Raw genomic sequence first — 26,777 nt, 5'->3', positions numbered from 1 at the left:
AGGAGGTATATCCTATAGCATATAGTGTTTTAATAGCTTCTGTATTTGCAGGGTGCTATCTTGACTCATACTTATTCAAGCAAAACGTGACTTCCCAACACCCTCTGTTAAAGTTACAATGTAATTGAACATTGTGGTGATAAAACAGGATATTAAGGGCTATGACAGGGCAATATGAACAACATAAAGCCTCATTTAGAGACTCGATTCTACCTCTTGAGGCAATTAATTATGTTATTAAATATAAACAAGTTTTTTATTCGTTTACTTAAAAAACATGCTTTGCATCCAGTCTACTATAGATGAGTGTGTTGGATATTGCATTTGAATTTCATGTGGTCTGGAACAGTGAACTTCATTTTAGAGCTCTATCTTCCACAAAAAAAAAAAAATGTTACAGAATAAATATTTTTTCTATAGAGGCTAAAGTCAATTCTCAACTTTGACTTCTGAGGAGAAGTGAAGTTGATGGTTTTATACTGGGACCAAAAAACAGATCATCAATTCAAAGTAAAATTGACTCTTGAGAGAGATTTCTCTTTTGAAACTTTCAAGCTTAGTTTTGAAAGAAGGATGAATGCGGATATAGTTAAATATGAAGCAGCCAGGGTGACTCATTAGACGTTGTGTGTGGTAATCTTAAAAGAAGAGGGGAACCCTAGTATTACCATTAGCTTTCATGGAGTAAAATGAGAAATGATAATAAGAAATGCTTGATACGGAATATTTTGATAAAAAATTATGCACATCCTTTTATATAAATGTTTAAAATAATCTTGATTTCTAACAATAATAAAAATATTTTTTAAAAGGTTACTGTAACAACATGAACTGATTCCAGCCCATTTAAAACAAAGATTACAATAAACATACACATGAGATTTTTTCAGGCTGAGTACTTAAATGTCAAAATGTAGGTTATAATTTTCTAACCAAGATCTGTTATCCTTACATTTATTTTTTAATTTTAACCAAGCCTGTTTAATTTGAGATACTAAAATATATATTTAACCTCTAAGCATGCTTTTATTTCTGGGTTAAGGTTTGATTTATTTAAATGTCTTGGGCATCTAGTTTGACCTTAGTCTTCCCATTTCCTTTTATTGTTTTAGGACCCACATTTTCTATTGTGAGTAGTTTTGGCACCCAGGTTGAAAAATTTGGTATGTACTGCTAGGCTGAGCAAAATGGATGCAAGTTGCTAAAAGAAGAGATGTTTTCTTGCTTATGTAAAACTGCTGAGCTGAGCAATAGTTGTGCTTTCTTCCGAGATTTTCCATTTGGTAGCACAGCTGATTTCCAGCCATTCTTATTTTTCATGCAGTATGAGTTCAGTTCTGAGCTCATACATCACTGACCACATGCTAAAAATGGAATTCCATTTACATTTAATATATCTTCATCCCATTTCTACTTTCCAGAAGGCTTGTTAGGTTTACACCCTCCTCTTCCTAGCACTCCTCCCTTATTGGCTTGGGTTGCGTTTTAAGAGCATGAACATAATTCTCAATGGAACACTTTCTCTGTTTCTCTCCCCTGAACATGTAATTATGTAGTGGGCTGTTGAAGAGACTTAATAGCCCTCTCAATGTATAGACAAAATACTTTAGAGAAAGATATATTTGTCTAATTAATGAAAGGCTGGCACTTCAGCATCATGTATCATCTGAGCATCATCCAATTAAAAATAACACAAAAAATACATGAATTGTAATGTCATCTATTCAGTCATAGTCTGGGTGATTTTGACATTGTCACAAGGACGTTTGCTTCTCTATTTGAAGCTGGTGTTGTGGCATAAAAGAAATTGGAAAAACACCTGACTCAGGGTTGCATAGATTTTGAAGAAACAGTCGTGAGAATATTGACAAGCTTTTAACAGATTTACTCTTTTATTTTTCTTTTCTATTTTCTATGATGCATGTCAATTTGGGTTATTGGAGTTTTATCTTTTGTAGCCTTACTGAACTTTAGCTCTTCAGTAGACTAATAACAGATAACACATGCTAAATAAAGGTAAGAGCACAGGCGTTCTGTCAAGAGCTGTCTCTCAAAGTTCATTTAACCTATATGCTAATATTTGTTTTCTGTAGTGAGTAATGTGTATTTACACTTACACCAGTTAAGGTTCAGTCAAATATTGGATGTGGCTGGTAACTGATATGCTGGCATGATCAGTTTTTGCATGAACTGTATGCTCTTGAACCAGAGGCAATTTACACTGAAAAAAGATTTTTTATACCTACTTATTCTTAATTATTAAGATGAATGCCACGACATATTACTACCCCTATTTGTTTAACAGTTTTGGAAATAGAAACAGTTAAAGAACCGGCAGCATATGCTGAAGTGTGGTTAGATGATGATTTCTGTTCACATGATCAGACTTCATCGCAGTACCTTTTAGGCTACTGCAGCTGTAATACCTGGCTGAATGCTGTGAAATTGGAAAAAAAAATAGCCAGTTGTTCTTTGTTCATTCATACATATTTTCGAGCTCCTGTTTTCCTTGCATCACAATATATGCTGTTCCATTCTGATTGAAAAACAGAAACATAAAAAATAAACCACTTCTAATATCAGTAGTCATATCCCTTTGCTCGGATAATCATGTCATGATTTTGCTCCTATCAAAACAGTTGTTATATTCTTCAATTTTAGGGATTTCAGGGAGAGAATATTTTTATAGAATTTCAGAAATTTAAAAAATACTGATGCTCCCAAGAGTTATTATTGCATACGTGATAAAGTAATCAATTTTGTATAAAGAACGATGGTATGAATTTAGTAATCTAGGATTGCGTTGTGAAGATACACAACTTTTTCAACTGAGTTTTCTATTGTGACTATTCATACTTGACTTAAGCATATAGAAGACTTAAATTGTCCTGGGAAGATGCTGGATCACAACCAGAAACATCTTTCTTTTCCATGAGTATTGGAAGTTAAGATACTCAGACTTCAAATTTGTTTGCTTGTTTGTTTTTCATGTTCTGGGGAAAGGTATTATTCTACTATAAAAAAGTGTCTCGTGATAGCCTATTTCCAGATGTATGTTACAAGAAAATGTATGTTTTGTGGTGATCTCACTGTGCTAGTTTGCAGTATGTGTTCTCTGAGAGAAAAGTACACTTATCACTGGACCTTACATGACAAATATTCCTCTATGTATTAAAAAAGAAATAGGCTCTGAAAATCAAATGTATATTGATTTTTATAGAGTTGTGGATGGTAGAATCTATTTCTAATAAGCGAATGAAAGCAGTAATGAGGACTATTCTGTGATCATATAAATCTATGAGATAGCACTTCATTTTTTTGCTAAATCTTGTTTTACAAAGTATGTATCTTCGCCAGAAACACATATAATTTAATTTGAATATGTATTTGGGTAGTAAAGCATGGGAAACTTCATGATAACTGCAAATCTCCATTGACGAAGTATGTTCAGATGGTGAGGTATGAAGCCCAGCAAACACGCAAGAGGCAATCCAGCTTCTGAAGTATGCAACCTGGTAAAGCTCTGCAAAATTTTAACAGTTAATGTGTATACAGTAGCTCATCCTGGAAGGTGCAGTCAGTTGAAACTTTAAAAGAAGAAATGGATCAACAAGACACAGATCTTTGTTGCTAAAATATGCAAAACAAAGTAATAAATTATGCATCCTGATTGTTAAATTATGCAAATGGATCTACATATGCATAACAATTTGACTAGAAAAATATGTACATAATTCAATGAAGAATCAGCAGGCTGTGCAACTTGATGTATGCATTATATAACTTGATCACAAAACTAAACGAAATATTAAATGACAAAATACATTATTTAGATGAATCATTAAAGAACACTAAAAAGATTGAAGATCTAATCCTTTAGAGGTGGCAATATTAGGAGCAGTGTTTCATTCTGTATTTATGTAGGAGTGTCAGAACCTGAGTTTGGCAAACTTGATGAAGATAAATGGGATGCTTTTTTGATTTAGTATGGAGCTTTTGTTTGCTTTGCTTCCTGGTTCATTTCTGTTCTTTTGTCTGTTTTCATGATGTCACACATGAATCTCTGTGGACTGTATATACATTTACAGGAACAGCTGAGTGACTTGGGAAACTTCTGAAAGAAATCAACACTCTGCTGCTCAATCACAACATCAAGATTTCTGTGTCTTTGGTTTGAGGAGGAAAAATGCAATGTCTTTTCTTTCCCAATCAGATGGGGTTACTCCCTGTGGTTTTCAGCACCTTTTTGATTCCTAGCTCAGTTTGCAGTCTGGATTTTTCTTTTTCAGAAATGAGGGAAGCAGTACAATAATAGTAATCCTGCTTTTGGGAGATTGCCAGTTTCTTGCATGTGAAATGAAGGTGTACCTTCAGAAGGACTATTTGCTGTTTACCAACCTGTTTGAAGAATTCTTTATGGGAAAAGACAACTTTGGTAAGATCTAAAAACCTCAGATTTCCTTGCTGCTGTTTTTTGTTCTGGGAATGATAGAGGAATCATATGGATTGCATTATACTTATTTCCTAGTGTTATGAGATTATATCCACATCTTTTAAGAGTTTCCTTGATACTATTGCCCTCTTCTGGATGGTAGAATTATTATTTTTATATCTTTTCAGACCATTCCTCTTTTGGGCCTAAGCATGAGGAATCTAAAATATAACTACTTTGCAAAACATGCACCATCCTATCTCTAAAGTGGAAAGTAACAATCAGTGGTTTCATATTGACTCCAAATCAACCTGGATTTTATATTATGCACATGCTTTTCTCAGATGCTGGTGTGGGAGATCTGTGCATAGGATATCTTTGTGCTCCAAACCATCCATTCAGAAAAGGTAATACAGGAAGCAGGAAGGCAATACTGAGCTATTAACTATTCAGGGCACTTGTTTTGTTATATAAGAAGCGCATTAATCTAAAATGCGTAAAACATTGAATTAATTTCATTGAATTTCAAAGCATGAGAACAGCACATGGGATCAATGGCCTTTTAGGCTATTCTGTTTCTTACAGTAACTATTAGCTGTTAGGGAGGTTTATGGAAGACTATAAGGACAAGGCAAGCAAATAGAAATGCTCATAGAATGTCATAGATGCTCTTGAGTCAGAAGGGATACTGTTGCATGAAACACCCTTACCTAAATAACCATTGCATTACTTTGTCTAATCACTTTTTGAATCTCTGTCAACTTTTAACAGTGTTTTACAGAATTGAGTTCCACAGTGTAATGCATCCTGCCTGATGAAATAGCTCATTTTTGTTAGTTTTGAGCCTACCCTGTTATTGTGTTTCATGCCTCCTAGACAGTGAGCGGTCTTTTTTTTTTTTTTTTTAATCTCTCTTTTCTGTCATCTCCTCTCCAAGTTATAGCTATTTCTTGTGTGGAAGACATTCAGAAATTTTGAATGTCCTTCACTATGGTCAGTTCTTGTATCTAATGCTAATTCTATCCTTTTTTTGAATTGTTGAGTAAAAGTGAGGCACTTAAGTGAGCTCCAAGCAGCAGAGGTCACATCAAAAGCTTTTATTGATAATCCCTCTCAGAACTGTCTGATATTGTCATTCTCAGAAGGGAGTTGATGAGTGCATCATACTTCTGTATCTTCTGCTCCTGCTCACAGCTGCATAGAACAGTATGTAGGAATTGGCTTTGAACTATTTTACAGAATTCAAGCCTTTTGAGCTTTCTGCTCTCTGAATAAATTCTGAATACTTCTCTTTAGCATTCCTTCCCGCAATGGATTCCTTCCTCCCTTCTAGGGATGGGAGATACTTTTTCTAAGGCCACTGAGTAGCACAGACTCTATGTAGCTACCTTTGTGGTATTTCTTAAAAGTAAGGTGATACAACTTCAGAGGTCACTGATAGGCTGTGGGATGCTTTTGTCCCATAGTAAAACTTCACTTGTTTCCAGTTCTTAGGGCAGATCGTGAAAGTGGAAGAAACAAGTAGAATGGAATGGAATAGTTTAGTTGGAAGGGCTTTACTGTGATCATCAAGTCCAACTGCCTTACCACTTCAAGGCTAACAAAAAGTTAAAGCATATTAATAATTAATATTAAATAATTAAATTAATTAATGAGGAAGGATACGCTGGTTGATCTGGTTGGGATGGCCATTTAGCACAAGTTCATCAGTCAATTTATTAACATCATGAGACACCTGGACAAACATTTTAGAAGTACTGACAGAGGAAGAGGAGGAAGATAATAGACAAGGGAATGAAGGAAAGTGAAGGCTGAAAAGTAAAACAATAGAGACGCAGAATACCGAAGATAAGGAGGTACAAGGAAAGTAAGAGGGTGAAAAGAGAAGGGGACAGCAGGAGAGAGGGGAAGGACAAAATACTAGCTAGCAGTGCTTTGTTAGAAAGTGAAAATGTTAGCTGGGCTGTCATTTAATTTTCTGTACGAATGAGTACTGTGTAGCTAGTCTGGGGTCAAATACCTAGTTATGAGGGAAAACACCTCCTGAACATGCAGAGGACAGTTGTCTCTGGACTGGCCACTAACTTTAGACAGCTGCAGATAATGTGAATATATACCTCCTTCCTTATGGAGAATGATTTTTATATGAATGACAGGACTCTGCCAGCCCAGAGTCTTCCTTTGGCTGTAATACTCTGTATCTTGGCATTAGTTTCTTGGAGAGCACAGCTTCCATGCGCAGGCTCTTTTCAGGCTGCCTTTGTGGGCTGCTGATCCTGCAACTGCTTCCACAAAGACCTATACTTAAAAACACAGGACTAAATCTATTCTGTGCCTTTACACAGAATAGCATTTTCTGGCCCCTAAATGATTAGTGTGGTTTGTTAAGAATATAAAACTCATTTTCTATATTTGGAATTAGACCAGAATAACTATAAAACAGAATATCCCTTGTGCTGCATAGTTTGTAATTGAGTTTGCTTCTTTCTTCAATCTTGAACATATAGCTTATAAATTAGTGGGGCAGCAGAGTGAAGCAGAGTGTAAAATATTGCAATAAAACTGAACACTTTGTATCTTCCTTTTGCACAGTTATGATCATTACAGAAAATAGTTATTAAATCTCAAAAGATTACTTTAATTGAATTGCTTGTGTAATGATAAGTTACTGTTCCTAGGGTCTCACAGATAAAAACAACAGAAAACCTTTCAGTAATACTGCTCTTTTTTCATTCAGAAGAAAACTGCAATGTTGAATTTTCACATGAACAAACCTTCTACCTCTGTTATATTCAAAATAGATATACTTACTGTGGTTCTACTTCTTATATGCAATTCATTTAAAATTGTTACATGTCTATGGGGTTAATAGTATTTTACTTCTGTTAAAGAATTTGCCATTTCCTTGATTATGTGCCCGTCTCCCAGTTGTTTAAAAAGCAGGAAAAAAAAGTCAGTGTACTTGACATTTGACAGGTAACTGTAGAAACAAACAGCATTACAGTCTTGCTCTTTTCTCTCTTATTTATCAATCTGTCATAACTCTTTTTGTCAACAAGGTGTGGCTTTTGGCTTCCTAGCTTGTCAGACATGCTCACAGGTAAAGATATTTTTCTCTTCTGTGGGGTCAGAGTTTGACAAGACAGGTATTCTGGAGCTTACAACTACTGTTTTGGTTATTGTTACCCTTTGTTGCTTATACATATTTTCTTGCAGTATCATCACTGCTGCTGTGACCATTTTGAAGTTGCCGTAAAGCTTTAACTGCCTTCCTTACACTGCAGGTCTCTGGTGAGGTAGCGGTGATGTGGTGCTCTCAGGATCTCTGCTAGACCTGTGTTTTGCACTTGGAGTATTTCAGTCTCTAGCACAATCCATTTATCACCCAGTGATGACTGCCAGGACTCTGTCTCCTACTTTAGCTCGTATTTCCCAGCATTATGTGTAGCCCTCTTTCTTCCAGTTCCCTGTAACATACCTCTCACCTTATCTGGTGCCCTTCAGTGGTAAGTTCACGAAAACTGGGCCATTGTTTAGAAATGTGTTTTGCATCCAATTTTGTGTGTTTTAAAATTTGTCTTTTATCCACTAATTACAACAGCAATAGATGAAAGAGAAATAGGAGTAGATTAATAACAGCATATGACATAAGTAATCAGATGCTTACTTAATGAACCATTGCAAATATGATCCATAGACACATTATTGGCATATAAACTGGGCACAACAAGTTTTTTAATGAGATATGATAGGCTACTTAAATTAGATTCTTGACAGGGTTATCCAAACGTGTTCAAGCTGGAAAAAAATAATTAAATAAATAAAAAAAGAGTAATTGCAACATTTGTGGTAGCAAATAGCTAGAAGTTGTAAAACAAAAATACTAAACCACATGGCTTAGCAAGACAGTTTTCTATAATCAGGATAACATCCTCATTGCATCTCCTCTAATGAATATGAGGTCCACAGTGAACAATTTAGTAGCAAAAAATAGGAATTACCATGCTTTGGGTATTTTTATGGATCAATCAGTCCTTAGTAAGAAGACATTTTAGACAAAGCTGCACTAACAAATAATATGTCTAATGAGGGCAAACATTGTGGTAAGTGACAGTGCTTTCATCTCCTTAGGTAGTGGATATTTCTGTTACTATTTTTTTTTTCTAGAAATAAAAAAACTCAACATTTGAATACACTTAATAAATTAACAATTTTTTAAATGTTCAAATCTAATGCATATCTTCTCAACCCACACCAATAACTGGTCTCACCATCACAACTACACCGTCACTGGGTTCAAGCGTTGGTTCTTGTTTTCTGTACCAGTCTGATATCCATAAAAAGTCATTTAGTCATCCGTCTTTCCTCATTTCTGTAATTAATAATCTCTATTCTTTCAATCTATAAGTCTGCTTTATGTCTTCCAATGTAGGAAGTCCCAGATTCTGAGCATTTAAAAGCTAGTGTTGCTGAACCATTGTCCATGAGTTTTTCAACGGAAACTGGAATAAAATGTCAAGATGTAGAATTTTGCTTTTGTGAGCAACAAAGCTTTCTGCTATTTACATTTCTGTGGATAGTGTAAATTGTAATTCTGAGTGATTTCCAGGGGACAAAAGATAAAATTGATATGCATCTCTCAGGGAAATAAGAGAGAAATATGTGCTGTTTTAATTTAATAAGGACAGAGACTGAATCATCATCATCAAAGTCATTCTATTTTGGAAGTCTCCCTCAAAAAACATTAGTATTTCTGTCAAGTTAATAGTTTGCCAGAATCCGATTTGTTCATGGTCAGCATGTTCACTCAATTAGAATAAAGGAAGTTATGTGTTTTCAGTCTGTCTAATTTGGGTCTTCGTGATATTCCTGACAGGATTATCCAAATGTATTAAAGCTGAATAAAATCTTACATTAATAAAACTTCTTGTAATATTTAAGGCAGCACACAACCAGAACTGGTAAAACAGAAAAATAGGTGAATATATGGCTTCTCAGAGCAGTTTTCTTTACTAAGCATAACACTCTCAGTGAGAGAATTGTTTAATTTGAAAGAATTAATCTAATTTCAGTCCTCTCAGGAGCTGCAAGTGAAAATAAAGGTGCAGGCTATGTAGTACTGTTCTGGCTTTTTATTTTTGCAGTGGTTGCATTGTTTTATTACAATTCCAGGGAGCAGCCTATTTCTTGTACCCAATACTAAGCCCTTTGTTTGTACCTGATTTTAAGCAACTAGAAACGGCATTGTACTAGTAAGACTAGTGGTTCTTATTTTTCAACAGGGTTTGTTGTTGTTTGTTTGTTTGTTTGTTTTCATTGTTGTTTTTTGTTTTGAGGCATAAGGAGGGTTAGGGTACCCCGTCACTTTCTCCTGATTTTGTGCAGTGTTCAATTTCTTGTGCTATTTTATTTGCTTTTTTCTAAGGTCTTGTGGAGAATAATGCTGACATCAACAGCAGTGCTTCACCATTGTGTAACTGCAAAGTTTTTCAATAGGTGAGCTTAAACTGATAAAATTTAAATAGGTAGCTTGAAATGTCTTTTTCTTTAAATAAATAAAAAGCAAGAATTAATGCTGAGAATGATCAGTGAGGAATTAAGTCTGAGATCATAATAAAAATGTCCTGTTCCTAGAATGTATTTCAATTATTACTCATTTCTTGTATTTTGTTGATGGGAATTTTTCTATGGAAAAACACTATACTGTACTGTACTATTCATTAATGCATTACACTATTTTCTATAGTATAACCATTTTGAATATCAGATTTGTAGTAGGGCTTATCTCATGGGACCCGTGGCAGGGACTATGTTTTCACAGTGCCTAGCAGAAGGGTGTACAAACACTCCGCATAAGCAGAGCATATGCAAAGCCAGAAGGTAAAACTGCTAGTAGTCTCAGATGGCTGGAGTAGACATCCTTTTCCAGCTGCAGGTGATCAGCTCCAGAGGTCACTTACTCCCCATTTCCCTGCCAGAGAATGTTTCTTCAGACTTGCTGGCAAGCTGCTCAGGTAGGAATGCTCTCTAAGCTGTTTAATGTAGGATGAAGCGGTTTTAAAAGACTTGCCAGTTAAAGTGTTTCATATAACCCAGCTTCTTGTGACTGAAAGAGGTGAAGGAGCTAAAAAATCACAGTAACATTTACTGAAGGGGGGAGAAGGAAGCAAACCAGCCTCTGTTTGCAGAGCATATGTCTGCGTGTCTGTCTCCTGCACTACAGCTGAGTTTGTGGCTCAGGAGAGAATCTGTCTACACATATTTAAGAGAGGAAGATGATGCCTGTGTGTCCTAACTCACCTGAGTCACAAACTTACTCATACCCATAATTTAAAAGAAGTCTAGAAGAGAAAAATAATCATAATTCAATGTACAACTGACACTAAAATGAACATTGCTCCTGTTGATAGAATGAATTTATTAATGTTAGTGTAGAACCTAGAAATCCATTTTGGCAAAAAAAAATGTTGAAAGCGTGAAGTTCTTTTTTTTGTGAGTGCACTCTTGTTTCTACAATATAGTATTCACTTTTTTGACATTTCATCTAAGGAAATTAATTAACCTCTACTCATCTGTTTTTCAGTTGTAAAAGCTGTCCGTACTTCAGGAATACTTTAGGCAAGGTACATATCTGTAGAGCTTGCTTTTCTTTTGTAATTTAAGATGTAAAAAAGAAAGTCACTCCAAAGTAGATGAAACTTTTATCCTGCAAAATAGAAGGATATAATGTCTTGAATTTGAAATTAGTTTTTCAAATTTAGGAGACAACATGTGAGAAATTTTCTAAAATTTGCAGATAATTAATGATAGATAGGTTTAAGCACTCCATAAATATTCTTTTATAACTTAAAGGTATAATGATTGCTTTTTCTTTCATTCAGTAATTCAGTTTCTGAATAATTGATTTCATGTAGCATAGTTAAACAAAATGTCATAGAAAATCAATATATCTGGAACCCCCTGTAGTGCTATCTACTAGACATATTTTTTAATGTTTGTGCAGTGGCCAAGTGTAAAAGAAAGGGGCATTATATTTTTAGTGTCTTTTTAATACCTTTGGAGTAAAATACAATGTAGAGATTCTGTAAAAATATGAGCAATAAAAAAATAAGAATTTTAAGGATTAAATGGAGCAAGGTGATATCTCTGCATATGTAGAGGAGTTTGACGACATAGTTTGTAAGAGAAAACCGCTTTTGATTTTATTTTTTTTAATGTATAAAAAAGAAATACAAGGCTGAAATAAATGGTATTCCAATTTGAAGTTTTAACAGGGTGAATACTTTCACACTAATCTATTAAAGCTTTTGTGGAGTCCAGCTGAATAAAAGAGAGTCACTCTTCTTACTTAAAATTAAATACTTCACCTGCGCTGTGGATGGAGTTCTTAGTTTTTTGGTTTAATCAATGTCCCATTGAGCTCATTTAGAAATTTCCTTCTTCACCTGCTTCTTATAATTAGCCAAGAAGTTTAATGTCTCTTAATGGAACATCTAGCATTGCCTCCTGCTGCAGGTAAATTGACCATTCATCTTTTGCTTTTGTGGTAATTCCTGTTTCACTCATACCCATTTCCAACTCCTTCCTTCAAAATATATTACTTAATTAGCATTTATAAGAATGGCTTATTGTAAGGCAGGGGTTCAAAGGTTTGAGAGTAGTTTAGTGAAATATTTCAGCTGCTGAACAGCCATTATAGCTCTCTAGAGTGGAGCTGTAGGCTTTATATGATTCACTTAAAATGGACCAAAGGTGAGGGTAAGGTGATCCTTAACAGGGTTATTGGTAAGATTGTACTGAAGAGAGCATACCAGGAAATAGGATTGTCTACAGGATAACAAGATTATCCCCTGCTAAATTCACACTGTAAAGAAACAGGCATAATATGCAGTAGAGGAAATGAATGGGACTGTTAGAGATTTGAAACAGATCTTTGATTACTTCAGTGCTACCTTTTAAGAAAGGTGGAATTTGGAAAAGTTAAAGATTACAGGGTCAAAAAAGTTGTACAGTGTCAAATAAGGTTAATAGTAAAAAATGTTTTTTTACGTGTCAGGTAAGATGCAGTTTAATATTAACCCTTATCCAGCAATATTTATTTTGAGTGCTTTCAGCAATTCTTTAATTACCTACCTCTATCAAATAGACTAACATCTTTCTGGCTCCATTTGTCTTTGATTATGTAAGACCACCTCAGGGTCATTTATACCATTTATAGGTATAAATTCCTATAAATATTTTACCTGATCTTCTGCCATTTATTTCAATGCACAAATACAAGTAAATTTGTGCATGCCATCAGGCATAGGCATACCTGACTTCTTCCAGAATAGTCACTAAACTTCTTACTCAAGATTGTGCACTGTATCGTACTGCTGAGTATTTCTGAGGAGTCTTCTTTTTTACGGTGGTTGCAGCTTTGGGGCTGACATTTCCCACAAAAGCTTCTGTGATGCTGTCTTGATACATTGCATGTTTATAGGATTTCTGGTCTACAAGTGGTAACCCTGGTGAATTGTCATTGGTCAGTTAAAGGCAAGAAATGAATGCCTTTGGGTATGTGAGATAAGTCTTTATTCTCTTCAACATATACACTGTCCCAAAATGAGCTATGAGTGGCTTTTCACAGGTTTCTGCTCCCTGTGCCTCAGGCTGTACACAGAGGGATATGTCTGATACATTGAACGCATGGAGTGCATTTCAGGTTTACACTTCTTGCAAGTTTAGAAATGGGGTAAAATTTGCCTGTTTACTTCCCTTAATGCATCTGTATAAGCTCCAGCTATGGTCTAGCACTTCTTCCAGAAAGTATTTATCTTTTTGAATACCATCATCCTCACAGTAATATTTCCTCTTGAGCTGTAATGTTATCAACAGTGGCAAACCAGTCCCACTTCAGCACTGAACAGTTTAGTCTAATAAAAAAAACCAAGGTACCTGCAGTCACCATCTAGAGAATCCAAGTAATTCTGTCCCCTTTTTAATTACATATAATGTCTTAGCAGAGAATTGCAAAAGGATTCAATTGTCAACAAATGCAAGTACAGATCTAAAGGCAAGATTAAAGAAATGACTCAACTCCAGCAGTCAATATGTGCCACTGTTTCTCCATGGGCCAATCACTAGAATTATGGTCAAAGGGTTAATCTGTGTATCGGGGTGAGTGGGTGGTGAGGGAAGAAGAATAATGCAAGGAGTTGGTTTAGGCTAAAGCAAGACAAAGCTGGAGATATTGACAGTTAAATCAGGAAAGAAAAGCAGGGACTGTGAGAAATGAACCAGTAAGATGGAACTGAAGAGGTCATTTAAGTGAACCAGAGGAGAACTAGAAGCAGAAGAGTAATCACGATATTAGGCAGGTATATGCTGTAAAACCTGCCTCTGCCCCCACTCCCCCATCCCCTGCCCTGGCTCCCTCTTTTCTTTTTAAAGTGATCAAAACCAGTTTTAAAACTAAGGAAGTCTAGCCTAGTGGCTTTGGCAGCCCTTGTGTTTTATATCAAATCACTTAAAAGAAGAAAACATGTATCAGCTGATCCAGTTCTAAATTCATTTGGAAACACAGGGAAAGAAATTCTCCCCACCTGATTGCTGGCCAGAGATGATGTAAAATAGCAACCTGTATGGTACCATTTTGAGAACTGGAACTTTTGCTAGGGAGGTCAGGTTGGATCTGAGGTGTGCAGTTCCCTCCTCAGACTGATCATGATTTGTGCTGCCACAAGACGGAATTAACCTGTGCAGATAGCACAGGTTGCCATTGTGGGCTCCCTGGACCTTGCTGTCAACATTGGGATATAGCAAAATCATTTTGCAGTTCTGTCCCTTTTTGTTGGCTGTTCATGGGAGTCATACAGTACACAGACATGGGGGCAGAAGAGACGCTTGTCCAAACACAGAAATGGCTCTGCGCTCCTCGGTTCAGACAGTGTGGGTAAGGCACTGGCATGGCACGAGCTGCCAAGTTTTTACACTTCCAAATTGTGCTGAGTTCCTGCTACCTTTACTTTAACCAGCAAGTCCTCTTCATTTTTGGTGATAAATACTTTTCGGTTACCTCAGGAGCCTCTTTCACTTCCTTGGCTGTGTTTTCATCTGATAATTATTTTTCAGCTAGAAAAACATATGCTTGTGAGTTAATCCTGTGATTTTGATTAAGAATAACATTTTTTTTTCCCAATCTTCATTCTCCTTCAGTCTTGCTTTTAGAAGAGGGAGAAGAAAATTCATGGGAGAACATGCCCAAACATTGTAAAACGTCAATGAACCCTGAACAGAGAATCTTGTATGTCACTTAGCAATACAAATAAGCATTAGATGCAATAAAAATGATATTCAACTGTATCATTAAGCTCTTCACATGTGAAAGAACACCGAAAAGGGCAGAAGATAAGAATGCTGTCTTACAACTCTTCTGTAATTACCTGAATGACACAAACAGAAGGCTTGCCAAATCCCAATTATGGAATTGTCCCCATTTGAATTATATAAGTTCATTACAATTAACTAATATATGGGTCATATCAACTGCAGTAGTTGCAAATTGCCTGTGCCTTCATTATGGTCAGTGCAACTAGGACAATTTGCATGGGTAGAAAATATGACCTCATGTCAATATGATATGAAAAAATTATATTTTATTCTTATTATCCTCACTGCCAACACACATGGCACTTTTATGTGGTACAGTCTCCTTAACACACAGCACATATTTACAAAGTTCTTCTGCTTGCTTGGGCTGGACTACAGATGACCAATCACCATCATCCAAGTGCTGCCCATTAATTCTGCAACTGCGATCATTATGTTCTTATTTTATAAGAGCTTCTGATCAAATAGGTTTCTTGCTGACACATTATCCAAATTCAACAAACTGATTCATATGTCATTGTACTTATCTATAGTACTTGGGAAGTCTCTTGGAAAAGCACTGTGGTCTTCCTAAGAAAATTTCCAGTTATTCTGGGGGGAGAAGCAGTCTTGAAGGATACCTTACCATAAAAGTATGTGTCCTATTGAATGCTAACATAACAAGCATTACTGTTTACGTTTCAATTTGAATTAAATATTGAATACCAAGTATACCAAGGGGCTGTCACTGAGACATGATATGAGACCCTCTATTTTTATCACAGTAATAGAGACTATTCCTAAATCTGAAAGACTTAACACCTTGAAATATTAATTCTTCCGGAGTTTTGTTTTATAAAACATATATAATTCAAAGTCACTGGAATCTACAGTGGCAAATTACAAGAGCTACTAAAAATTCTTTTTCAAGCTAGTATCGAGTCATCAAAAAAATGAATACTCCTGACCCTTTTACCAATGTGTAAATTAGCAGTCTAATGGTAATATTCAGATGGGCAAAAGAAATATAAGCTCCTTTTGATGAAAATAATACAAGAATGTGCTTCCCTACTGTGAATCATCTTAACATGTGAAATAGCATTTTGGTACAATGATCTCTGCAAAGGACATAGCAAGCTGGCAAATGTGGGAACAAAAATGAAGGCAATTTTGTGTATCTCTTGCCAATGTTTCATTCCCTTTTTAGTTATTATATAAAATCTGAACATCTCAAAGAACCTCTGCGTCTTATTTTAAAAGCAAATAACCTGTACAACTGATAAAGCATTTTCCTTATAAAAACACTAGTTATGGATGTAAATTAAAGCTAAAATATATCATAAACTGACCATATATAAGAATGTTTGAAAAAGAAGAAAAATATTTTCATTTACCAATATCTGCTTTTACTGTAGCATTAATTTTTGTGATTAAAAAACAAAAACAAAAACTGTGCATATAAAACAGAATTGCTACAAAACTGTAGAGATTTTTTTTTCCATAATCATATATTGTAGGAAAAACTTGTAAGAGATGGAACCATATCTTAATGTATAGAAAGCAGATTTTTTTTCCTTCTCCACACCTGTTTTATTTTTTAAGACCACTCATGGAAAATGCTGTGTAGCCTAAAATTCCTCAATGGTGGGAAATCCCTTCTTCTGTAGTAAAAGCTTTATTGCATTATGTCACTTTTGCTCTGTGATGGAAATTTGACTACTCTTTGTCATATGGGTTAATCTTGATATCTTTCTTGGGCATGAAGATAGTTTTTTTTTTTTTTTTTTTTTTTTGTATAAAGCAGACAGCTGTGCCTTTCCCACCATTTATTTTACTTGCTTTCATTCTCTTTTGGCAGATACAGCTCATGTAGAGCCATTCTGCATACAGGCAATAATCCAACAAAACACTTGAGCATGTGCTTAACATTAAACAAATGACTAGTGTCATTGAACTGTGATGTCCTACTCATGAGCTAAGGTGCTGTAATGAATCAGAGCTCTATAATCTAGCCCAGTTCTCATCAAAATCGGTGACGCGGGTAACATTGACTGTAAAGGCTTTGGACTAACACCAAAGATCCAAGCTGCATGATGGCTTAACTTGAAGATAGTTCTATTTTCATATTTAATGTTTTCTTAATGATACACATTGTGCTTCAAAATACTGTAATATACTTTAAAATCATTAATTGCAGTGCCTTCTGGATTTTAATCAATTGAAGTCATAATAAAATGTATAGTTTTCTTCACTTGTTGTCATAGGTTGCATCTGAAGATTGCTGATGATACTGAAGGGAATTATGCCAAACAAAAACAAATATTCACTTTACATCTTTATCTTTACAATTCCAAAAGAGAGGTGAGCATATTGTTCATGATGATTCATTTAATTACTCTGCGGTATCTTTATCTAACTTAAAAGTTTGTTCTTCTGAGGATAGATATTTCCACCCACAGATCTCCACTCATACTCTGGAGTACTCCTGAAATCAAGGAGATTCTGCTTCTGACTGAGATTCTCTTTATTTATTACTGCTAAGATGGATACTTTATATAGTTGCTAGGGTAATATGGACTGTTAAAAAGGAGAGTGTACAATGATCAAGAGAATACACATTATTTGTTATTGAAAGCTATTATATAGCTTTTAATATCTTCCAAATTTTTTACTGCAGTATATTCTGTACAGCAGCATATTTTGGAGCAGAGCTGTATTTAGGCTTAAGGTTGTGATACACAACAGAAACAAGGAATTCAGAGCCAAAAGACAAGAAAGAGGTTAGCTGAGTGTTTGAACATAGAATCCACCACAGATATTGGTCACTGTCAAATAGAAGTAACTTAAGGTAGATAGTTAGTTGTCATTTCTTGTCATCACCTTACGTTATTGCACCCATGATTGTGTATTCCAGCTGAAGTGCTTTGATGGTCAAGCAATCACTAAGAGACCTTAGATGATATAAACTCAGTTCCAAGCTCAATGAGCTTGGTAGGAAATCTAAAGGCTTAATGCCTCAGTACTGTTTAAGAAGAACCTTCAAGAAAGCTCTAGGCTCTATGCTGCTGATCTGTATACGTACATCATTAAGTAGTGTCTGTCTCCTTCAAAATGGGAAATCATCACTTTAATATTATTCAAATTGATTCTTAGATCTCTCTTAGCCATGATATGTCACTAACACTTTAATAACAGTTAAGCTGGTTGTGCACAGATATGGTGGGGTATACTGAAAAAGTACTGTAAGGAAAAGGGCACTGTGGATGTTTACATATTAATTCTTTGTGTATTGAGGTTATGTTATTAACTGAACTATGAGGTGTTTTCTTACGATTTATTGCATTGTGGTGATAAAAACAGCTTTTGAATTGTACAAATAGCAAACAGTCATGTTTTCCAGAGATCTGTATATTTTAGCCTGAGTAAAAATAACTAACTAGCTATCATATATTTTGTGTTGTCTGTGTAAGAAGGTTAAGCCACAAGTAAATTCTATGAGAATATGAAGTGGGGCAAAGAAAGGCTCAAAAGAAATGCAGACACAGTTTAGTCTCAGACCTTAAAATAATTAGTTGTAAAACAAGCATATTGACATACATCTGGCTGTAACTTGTAATATTAAAATCATTCTCCTTCTTTTTCTCTTAAAACAGCTTATTTTACAGAATTACCTCTTCAGTCTTCATTAGTAGTCTTATTTTTCCCACAATTTAAAACAACTTTCCTTGGGTCTTACAGCTCACTTATAGTTAAAGAACACCTTTTGCTTACTACAAATGACTAATTTTATCACGTAAAGTCAGAATGTAACAGTCGTGGGGTTTCAGAGAACATCATCATCTCTGCTGTAGTACAAGATGTGAGGGCAAAGTCCAGAAAGAAGCATCCTGCTCTAAAACCTTTCCTGCATCAGTTCATTGGGCATTATGATAATTAGATCTTCTGTCTAAATAGTGTCCATATGGTGATTTTTCTGTAAATGTTTTCTTTATTTGAACACAGTGTATTAATCTATTTACAGCTCCACATTGAAATTAACCTTGGAGATGGGATAATTAGAATCTGAGCTGAGTAGCAGAGCAGTTTTTTTATTACTCAGGGTAGGGGTGATGGAAATACTAGACATATTATCTCTGATTCTAAAGTCTAGGAGATGTTAAAGACAAATGATATGAACCTGACAACGGAAATTTCTTATTGGATTTGTTCTATTTTAGTTTCTCTGAGTATAACAAAATTTTCTTTCTGAAAAAGACAGTTGTCTTTGATCAGCAGTTAAGAATATGAAATTAAGAAAAGTTATAACTTCAGCTTGAATGGATACTGGTATTAGTTCATTTTTGCATGTTTTTTATAAATGTTTTTCTTAATGACATGGATTTTTATTCTTTGAGACCTAACAAATTATTTTGAACAAAGAAATAGGAATAAGGTAAAATAGTTTTTTTTTTTTTTTTCCTCCAATTTATTCAGTTATTTGTCACTTTTTCTTTCCTGTGGCATGCATAGCACATATTTCAAAGAGATTGCACTGAAATTTTTGTACAGGCACAAATGAATTGCAAGCTTTTTATTTAATATAATGGACCAGATTTTAAGAATAACACAAAATGTGTCAGAATTTTCTGTACCTATATGCTTCCTTGAGTGTTTTGATGAATTACAGCCTTCGTTTGCTTGATGACTGATTGCGTTTGCAGCAAAGGACTTGCACAAATAATTGTGCAGTTAATACTCCCAGCTGGTTCAATTGGCCTCAGATACCATGGTAGTGGGTGAAACATAACAGCTTCAGTAGAGGAGAATGGGTTCTGAAGCCAGAGCAACAGAATAGTCCTTTGTGATTGCCAAAGCCAGTGCTGACCTCAAAACAAAAAATGGCAAACCAAAGGAATGCTTCTCCACTGTACGTAGTGTGCAACTAAACCTAAAAAATTTAGAACTGCCTTCCTGCGAGCTTCTCCTCTTGGTAAGGAAAATTGGGTAGCTGGTTATTTTACTGCCAGGATAATCCATAAATTACTGGCACACTGCACTGTAGCATGTTTCTATGAGATGGTTTACTAATAAGAGCAGAAATAGAAAAAGCTGTTTGGTCTGATGCTACCTCTTTGAGAGTTTCCGATTCTCTTAGATCCTCCTTTCAGAAAGGCCTGGTATCAGGTACCCAGATCAGCTCAGAAAGACCAGTGTCAGAAAGCCCCAAGAGTTTTGTAGGTAGTGGTACCATGTTCCATTTAAAACAACACAATTCAACAAAATACTCCAGTCACTTAGTCCACGCAGTGTAAGGAGTGCAAATCTTAGTCATAACTCTGTAAAAGCACCCGTCTGGAGTGTGTAAGAAGGACACTTAGGTAAACTTGAATCCCACACAACAACAATAACATCATGCTGCAATTTCAGTGGAGAGCAATTTAATGAAACTATTATTAATTGTCATCATAAGTAATGAGAGCATTAAACTGAGAAAGTCCTCTAGAGGAGAGGAATCTCCTTCATTTACCCTCAAGATGGTCACAGCATCAGTAATAGAAGTAGTCAGAAATCCTTCAGAAACAGAGCAGCCTGTATCCTTCAGGTACATCTATGTCCTGTGTTTGAACTGGTTGGCTTTGTGTAGTGGTTTTGGGTCCATCAGGCATGGCAAGCCAACTGGCTGCAGAAGCTTCCTGGCAGGGTATCTCAAAGGTGGCTTGCATTATTTTCCTCAGGTAATGTTGCCACGCTAATTAAGAAATGAGAACTTCGTGATCGGTGGATTAACAAAGATAAAATTTATATTAGCTTCCAAGAAGGCCGAGACTTCTGGGGGCATCTGCCCCACTGCTGGAGGGGTGAATTGAGTACGTGAGTGTGTAGGGCCTCCAAAGGCAAGGACTAATGTTTTCATGGATAACGAATAGTGAGAATCTTTAATTACTAAGATATCTCAGTTTCTCTTTAAGAGTTTTGGCTTGAGCTGCTGCATTAGGTTCTTATTTCTTTATATATTTCACCTTTTGAAAGAGTTTTATGTGCTTTGCTTGTCTAAGGTAGGCATATTTATGATGATTTCAGATCACCATTGTACTTGACTGTTTTAGTGCCTTTCCTGCATGGTTTTGCTTTTAAGAAATGAAAATTTAAAACAATTTACTTTTTAAAATAGGTTTAGACCTGCAGTCTGGCTCTTTCCTGAACTTGTTAAAACTTCCATTCAAGCTCTTCTATCACTTCTCAAAATACTTTTAATGTAGATCTTACATTCTTTTTTTTTTTCTTTTTTACTAAAGTCTGCTGAGTAATTGTACTGTCTGCTCAATAGACAACTGATTACATCTCCTTCACCTCTTGCTTATAATAATGATTTCTTCAAGAGAGTCAAAAAATGTATGATATAAATTCTTTCATCAGCATCAGGAAGGTCAAAGTAAAAATCACTCGCAAGTACAGTTTATATCTGGATCTAAATCTACCACTTGAGCAGTTCCATGATAAGCTGCTAAAATGTATGCAGAGGAAAAACTTGGATATCAGAAATAACTGAAGATGTAGTCTGAGGAAAATTTATTTCCTTCAAGTGTATTTGAATGTGCAGTAATGCAGTTAGGGCCCCTCTGATACAAAAGAAGCATTCCGCTATCATCTGTCTCTCTCAGATGCCCAAGATAGGCACACAAGAGAGAAGTAACAAATTATTTATTTACTTATCTATTTAATAAAAGGCCAGTGCTCATTGTTCCCCTCCACTTGTGACTTCTAAAGCAAGGAGTGTGTCCAGCTTTTGCATTAGCATCTGGGCGGTTCTACAGGAGGCACAAGCAGAGGGATAGACAATTGAGAAAATCTGTAATGAAATTCCTTATGCATGAAAAGATGTTCTCCAATATTCCCATCTCTGTTCTGATCCTGTGTTTTTTTTTTCTTTTTTTTTCTTAAGGGTAGAATTATGAAGCCGAGCATAAGGGCTATATTTTTCACCCAAGAGTACTTTTTTCCTCAGTATCTATGTTATTTGTTTAGCTAAAATTTTATTGTCAACTTCTCTGAAAATGAATTAGCACTTTTGGTTCACCTAAATAGCGATGTAGTTTTCTTCTTTTTATATTATGGGGTACTGGTTTCCTGCTCTTTCCTTCCCATGAACAGAGAAGACAGAAAATTCTCCTGGAAATGAGAAATCAACACAATTGTTGTATATACACATCAAGTTCTGAATTTCCCAGTTACTGTCTACTTTTGTGGCTTACCATTGTTTCTGCCATTACTTTGGTGTGTGCTCCAGCATCCAACTCACTGGGAGATTTAAATAGACATTTGCTTCCAGTGTAATAGCTAAATCATTCTCTGTTATAACTACATATCTTGTTTCTATGAAAAAGTCTTCTGAATTAACGGTCACCCTTTTTGTCCATGTTTTATTATACTGACCTTTGCAAACTCTTGCAAAGAAATAGTTCAGTGAAACTCTCAGGTTTTGTGTTTCTTACTTTTTTTTTTTTTTTAACTTTATTTTTCCCCTTATGTGCCAAAAGTTGTCTGCATTTCTTAATGACTCAGGCATCTTTCCTTATCATATCACTCTTTGTAATATTAACATTATGAAAGCACTGTCAGTTTGGATTGGATGATACTACAGTAAAGTCAATTTTCACTCAGATATTAGTAGTCTAAGTAGTTTGTCCTAGATGCCAGTGAGTCTTTGGTTTCTTGCTAGGAACAAATTCCCACCAAATCTAAACACTTGTTTTTAAATGTGAGAACTTCATCGATTTCATATTTCTGCATGTTTTCCATTTAAATGGCACATTTTCATACGTGCCTTTTTAATCTACATTATTGTATCTGTTTTTGAGAAGTTTCAAAGTTTACCACCTCTGCATAATCAGCTGAAAAAATAAAAGGGAATTAAGATCTTCAGAATGAGATAATGTCAGAAAAAAAAGTCTTCCTCTGACATTTCTGGCTGGCATCTGTTTCAAGCACAGAGGCAAAAGTTGTTTTAAGTTTCCTCGTACTGCTCACAAAGCTGGGCCCTCTAGTTCTGCACATTCTTTTATTGAACATACTTGTTAAATATATTTTACTTGTGGTTTAGAAACCACTCAGATCTAAGAAATCTTCTTGAGGTCTCAGATTCATCCAATGTTTGGCTGAATGCTGCTTAGCTTTGCGCTGTCTCTTTCTAATGGGCAGTTGATTTGAGCTCAATTCCCTTCAGTCTGCTATGCTGCTTTTCCAGTCAACTGTGATTTTACTAGCTGTGCAATCCTCACTCATTTGTGTTTTTATTTTATTTTATTTGTTAGGGACATTTTGGAATTTTTATTAGATCTATTTTTTCTAAATGGCATTTCCTTTCTGCACTATTTTTTTGTCCTTTTAAAGCTTTCATCTTCATATCCAGTTTCTCTGCAATTTTATTTTCTTTATAAGACTAAGTAAAATGTTACTGATGATTGGTACAAGAGGTCAGAAGCCACTTGTGTGTGTCATGGTGGACCTTCAACTCCCTATGGATATTAAATAGAGTCAGGAGTACATTAGATAAAAGAGCTGTGAAGATTTGGAGTAAAGGTAACTCCTACTTTTGTGGCTGAAACAGAATGGAAGAGTGGCGGAGATATTCCAGATGGACCAAAATAAAATTAAATAGCTCAACTCTGAAGAGTGGAGATATGGGGAAATAAATGGAAAGAAGAGAATGGTGAAGAGCAGGGAGAAAATTACCCATTTTGCATATAAATGATGTAATTACCCCCTCAGCTTCTCAGGCAGAAGTTGACATCCCTAATTAAAATAATTTTATGATCTTCTGGGGACAGATACACAAAAGCATAAAGAGAAGGAAAAAATAACAAATACAGAACTAACCAACATCAGGAGCCATTTCTACAAAATAATTTTGTAACAGGACTGATGATGTACATGCAGTCTCAGCTTTATAACAAATTATCAGGCTTGTATTTTATTTCAAATGATTCACAAGGCTTGATATAAAAGGCAGAAGCTGAATAAAGCCTTTTCAGGGAAGAGAATGATGAAACCACAATATGAGGACAGGGAATTGAAAGCCTACTGGACTGAATTTCATTGTTTTCTTCTGATTAATACTGGAAATTGAAAGCCACTGTGTTTAACCTGTGCTGATGCTACAGTTACTGTAATTAAGCATGAGAATATGGTCTTACAACTTGTGCATGCTGATTGTTTTATACAAGGCACCTGGCAAATTTGCCAGTACATACGCTATTAAATCTGCAGCAGAGGAGTCCAGCCAACAAAGACTGCTATTCTCACTTGTTTAATTGATCTACATTATTCTGTCCACCACATCTTCCTTCCCTCCCCACTTGCCAGGCAAGAAAGCAGGTAAGGAGTCTTTTCCAGACTCTGTGATAGTGAGGGGATGCGTTGTTTTAATGACACATAAAGGAAGGTTGTTCTACAAAGCAAGATAAAACCCGGTTAAGTGTAACAAATCTGGAAAATTCCATTATCGTATGCCTCATCTTATCATTCATACCATCTGACTGACTGATTTAACGTTGCTAAGAGACTTGACAGGCCAACTTGTTAGTATTACATACTGCACTGTAGGGATTGAGAAATCGATTGTTACCACTAATTTTCCTCCAACAGGGTGATATTTCATTAGTCAGAAGTTTGCTAAAGGATATCTTTGTGTTCATGCTTTTTTTTTTTTTCTTTTTTTCTTTTTTCTTTTTCTTTCCCCATATAGCTAGTTATCTTTTGTGTATCCTAAGCATTTTTGGTGATTTCACAGTAAGGTCATGAGCTAGCAGCCAAGAGAATAACATTGTACATCAGGCACAAATGCAGAAAATCAGGCTAGAAATCTCACAAGAACTGATGTTCTTGTCCTATAGTCACTACTTCTGGTAGTGACTAAGTGTCATAGTTTTGGCTGGGATAGAGTTAATTTTCTTTGTAGAAGCTTGAGAAAAACTTTGGGTTTGGTTCTGTTCAGAATAGAGGCACAGTTTCAAGTCCATTAGTTCAAAGCTGATTCATCCTGCCTTAATTAATGATTCATACATAGACCACAGAATCTGGAATAACTATTGTGGTGTATGAGCTAATTAAGTATTATCTAGTAACCCACATGCTTTGCTCTTCAACTTTACTTATACAGGTAGGAAGGGGAAAAATATTGCACTTAATGTATCTGACAATTATGTCTCAAATGTTTTAAAGAATCATACATTCGTAGATTTTTTTAGGTTGGAAAAGACCCACAAGATTATCAAGTCCAGCCATCACCTTATGCTGCCAAGTCCACCACAAAAACATATCTCTATGCACCACATCCACACATCTCTTAAATACATCCAGGGATGGTGACTCTGGTGTTTCCCTAGGCAGCCCGTTCAATGCCTGACCACCCTTTCCATGGAGAAATTCTTCCTGACATCTCATCTAAACCTTCCCTGGTGCAGCTTGAAGCCTTTTCCTCATGTCTTGTCACTTATCGTCCTGCTGTGTACACAAATTATCTGCCAGACAAACAGTGGTGTGTGAATGGTCCTGAGTGAGTTACCCTTTAGCACAACGCCCTTCTGTGCAGGACTTTCAGGAACCCCAGCAAAGACAGCAGGCAGCTGAAACACAGTGGTACGTTTATGGCCAAATAATGGCCTTTTTTTTTTTTTTTTTTTAAGTGAATGAGGATAACATAATTCCCCTCTTCCTGCTAGAGAAATAGAAAATCAAAGATACAAGGGTATAACATCTGTTACAGAGACTAACTATAACACAGGCACAATGTAAGAAAGCTAGCAGAAAGGAGTTCTTTCGTGAATAGTGTGACCCTGAAAACACTTTTAAGGATAAGGGATTGATTCTTGAAAAAAAGCTGAGGCTCTGAAAACTGTGTGGAACAATCCATCCTTGATTCAGGTTCTCCTGTCAGCAAGGGAAAGGTGTTCGATGTACCTTCCTCTCTGAGCTCCTTTCAGTCAGAGAATCAGGATTTATTTGCAGAATATTTGACTTGAAAACAAATATATGGCTTTCTCACTTCTTCTTTTGTAAAGATGTATATACATCCTGCCAAAGGTAATACACAATCTGTACCAGATAGACTTTTTATTTATTTCTGGATTTTAGAGTGTGTATAAATTAATCTGTCTTTATCCCTATTTCTCAAGAGATGTACGTAGATGTCCATATACCAGCATTTATCTTTCTGGTTAGTGCCACTGTGTGGATAATACATCATTGGAGCAGTGGTGCTAGTTATGATGTATGACACTAACATATCATAAAAGCATTGCCACTTCTGTGATGTATTATTCAAAACATAGAATTAAACAGAAAGATCAATATAATACAGGCACTTAATTTTTTAAGGTGTGTTAGAAGGTTTTAGATTAAAGAACATAGGCTCCAGAGGGTTTTCTTAAGAGGCTCAGTACATAACAGAAACAAATGAGAATAACTGTTATTTCGTATATGCACCAGTCTGTAGGAATAAAAAATAAAAATCATTCTATGGCCAGTGAAACTTTTCAAAGCCTCATTCCCAACATGTTTTTAGTGCTTTCTGTCCTCAGCTGCAATACACCCAGCTTCTTACCACATTTCTCCAGCACATCATCCACAAAATACCTCCTTTGCTGTCTCCACGGTAGCCGGTTCCCTCCGCTCCCTCTCCGGTCCCCTGGCCATTACCTGGCTGCTCGTGCTGCGACCAGCTCTGAGCAATGCAAAGACAACCGGCCACCTCAGCCCTGCTGATCAGCTGCCTGGCGTGCTGAGCTGAGCAGATAATGGTGCATTTATTTGGCTGCTTTTTGCACAGTGAGGGCACTTCTTTGAGTCTCTCTTCTCTACTTGGCTCCTGATTACCGCTAAACTGATTGAAATTTAGTTCCCCTAGAACTGCCTCTTCATCAAATTTAGTTGGAATTATCACATAGTTTCAGAAGTTAATAGGGAGATGATGGGGTAGGGGATGAAAAAAAAAAAAAAGCCTAGACATCCATCTTAT

The 26,777-nt window shown here is 35.8% G+C and overlaps 1 protein-coding gene across 3 annotated transcripts in view; it reads left to right on the top strand.

The window, feature by feature from the left end:
- Window positions 1–9,958: 9,958 nt before the first annotated feature.
- Window positions 9,959–26,777, top strand: part of LOC310898658 (uncharacterized protein) — a 56,126-nt gene continuing 39,307 nt past the window's right edge. For all 3 annotated transcript variants that reach the window (XM_083834030.1, XM_083834029.1, XM_083834031.1), the window contains exons 1-2: window positions 9,959–10,446; window positions 17,047–17,143. In XM_083834030.1, the coding sequence (XP_083690156.1) occupies window positions 10,298–10,446; window positions 17,047–17,143 (246 nt within the window). In that variant the 5' untranslated portion in view covers window positions 9,959–10,297. The remainder of the gene's footprint in view (window positions 10,447–17,046; window positions 17,144–26,777) is intronic.

This window comes from Anser anser (genome assembly GCF_964211835.1).
Source record: "Anser anser genome assembly, chromosome: 4".
In the NCBI taxonomy this organism is placed as follows: Eukaryota; Metazoa; Chordata; class Aves; order Anseriformes; family Anatidae; genus Anser; species Anser anser.
This window is presented reverse-complemented; position numbering and strand designations above follow the sequence as displayed.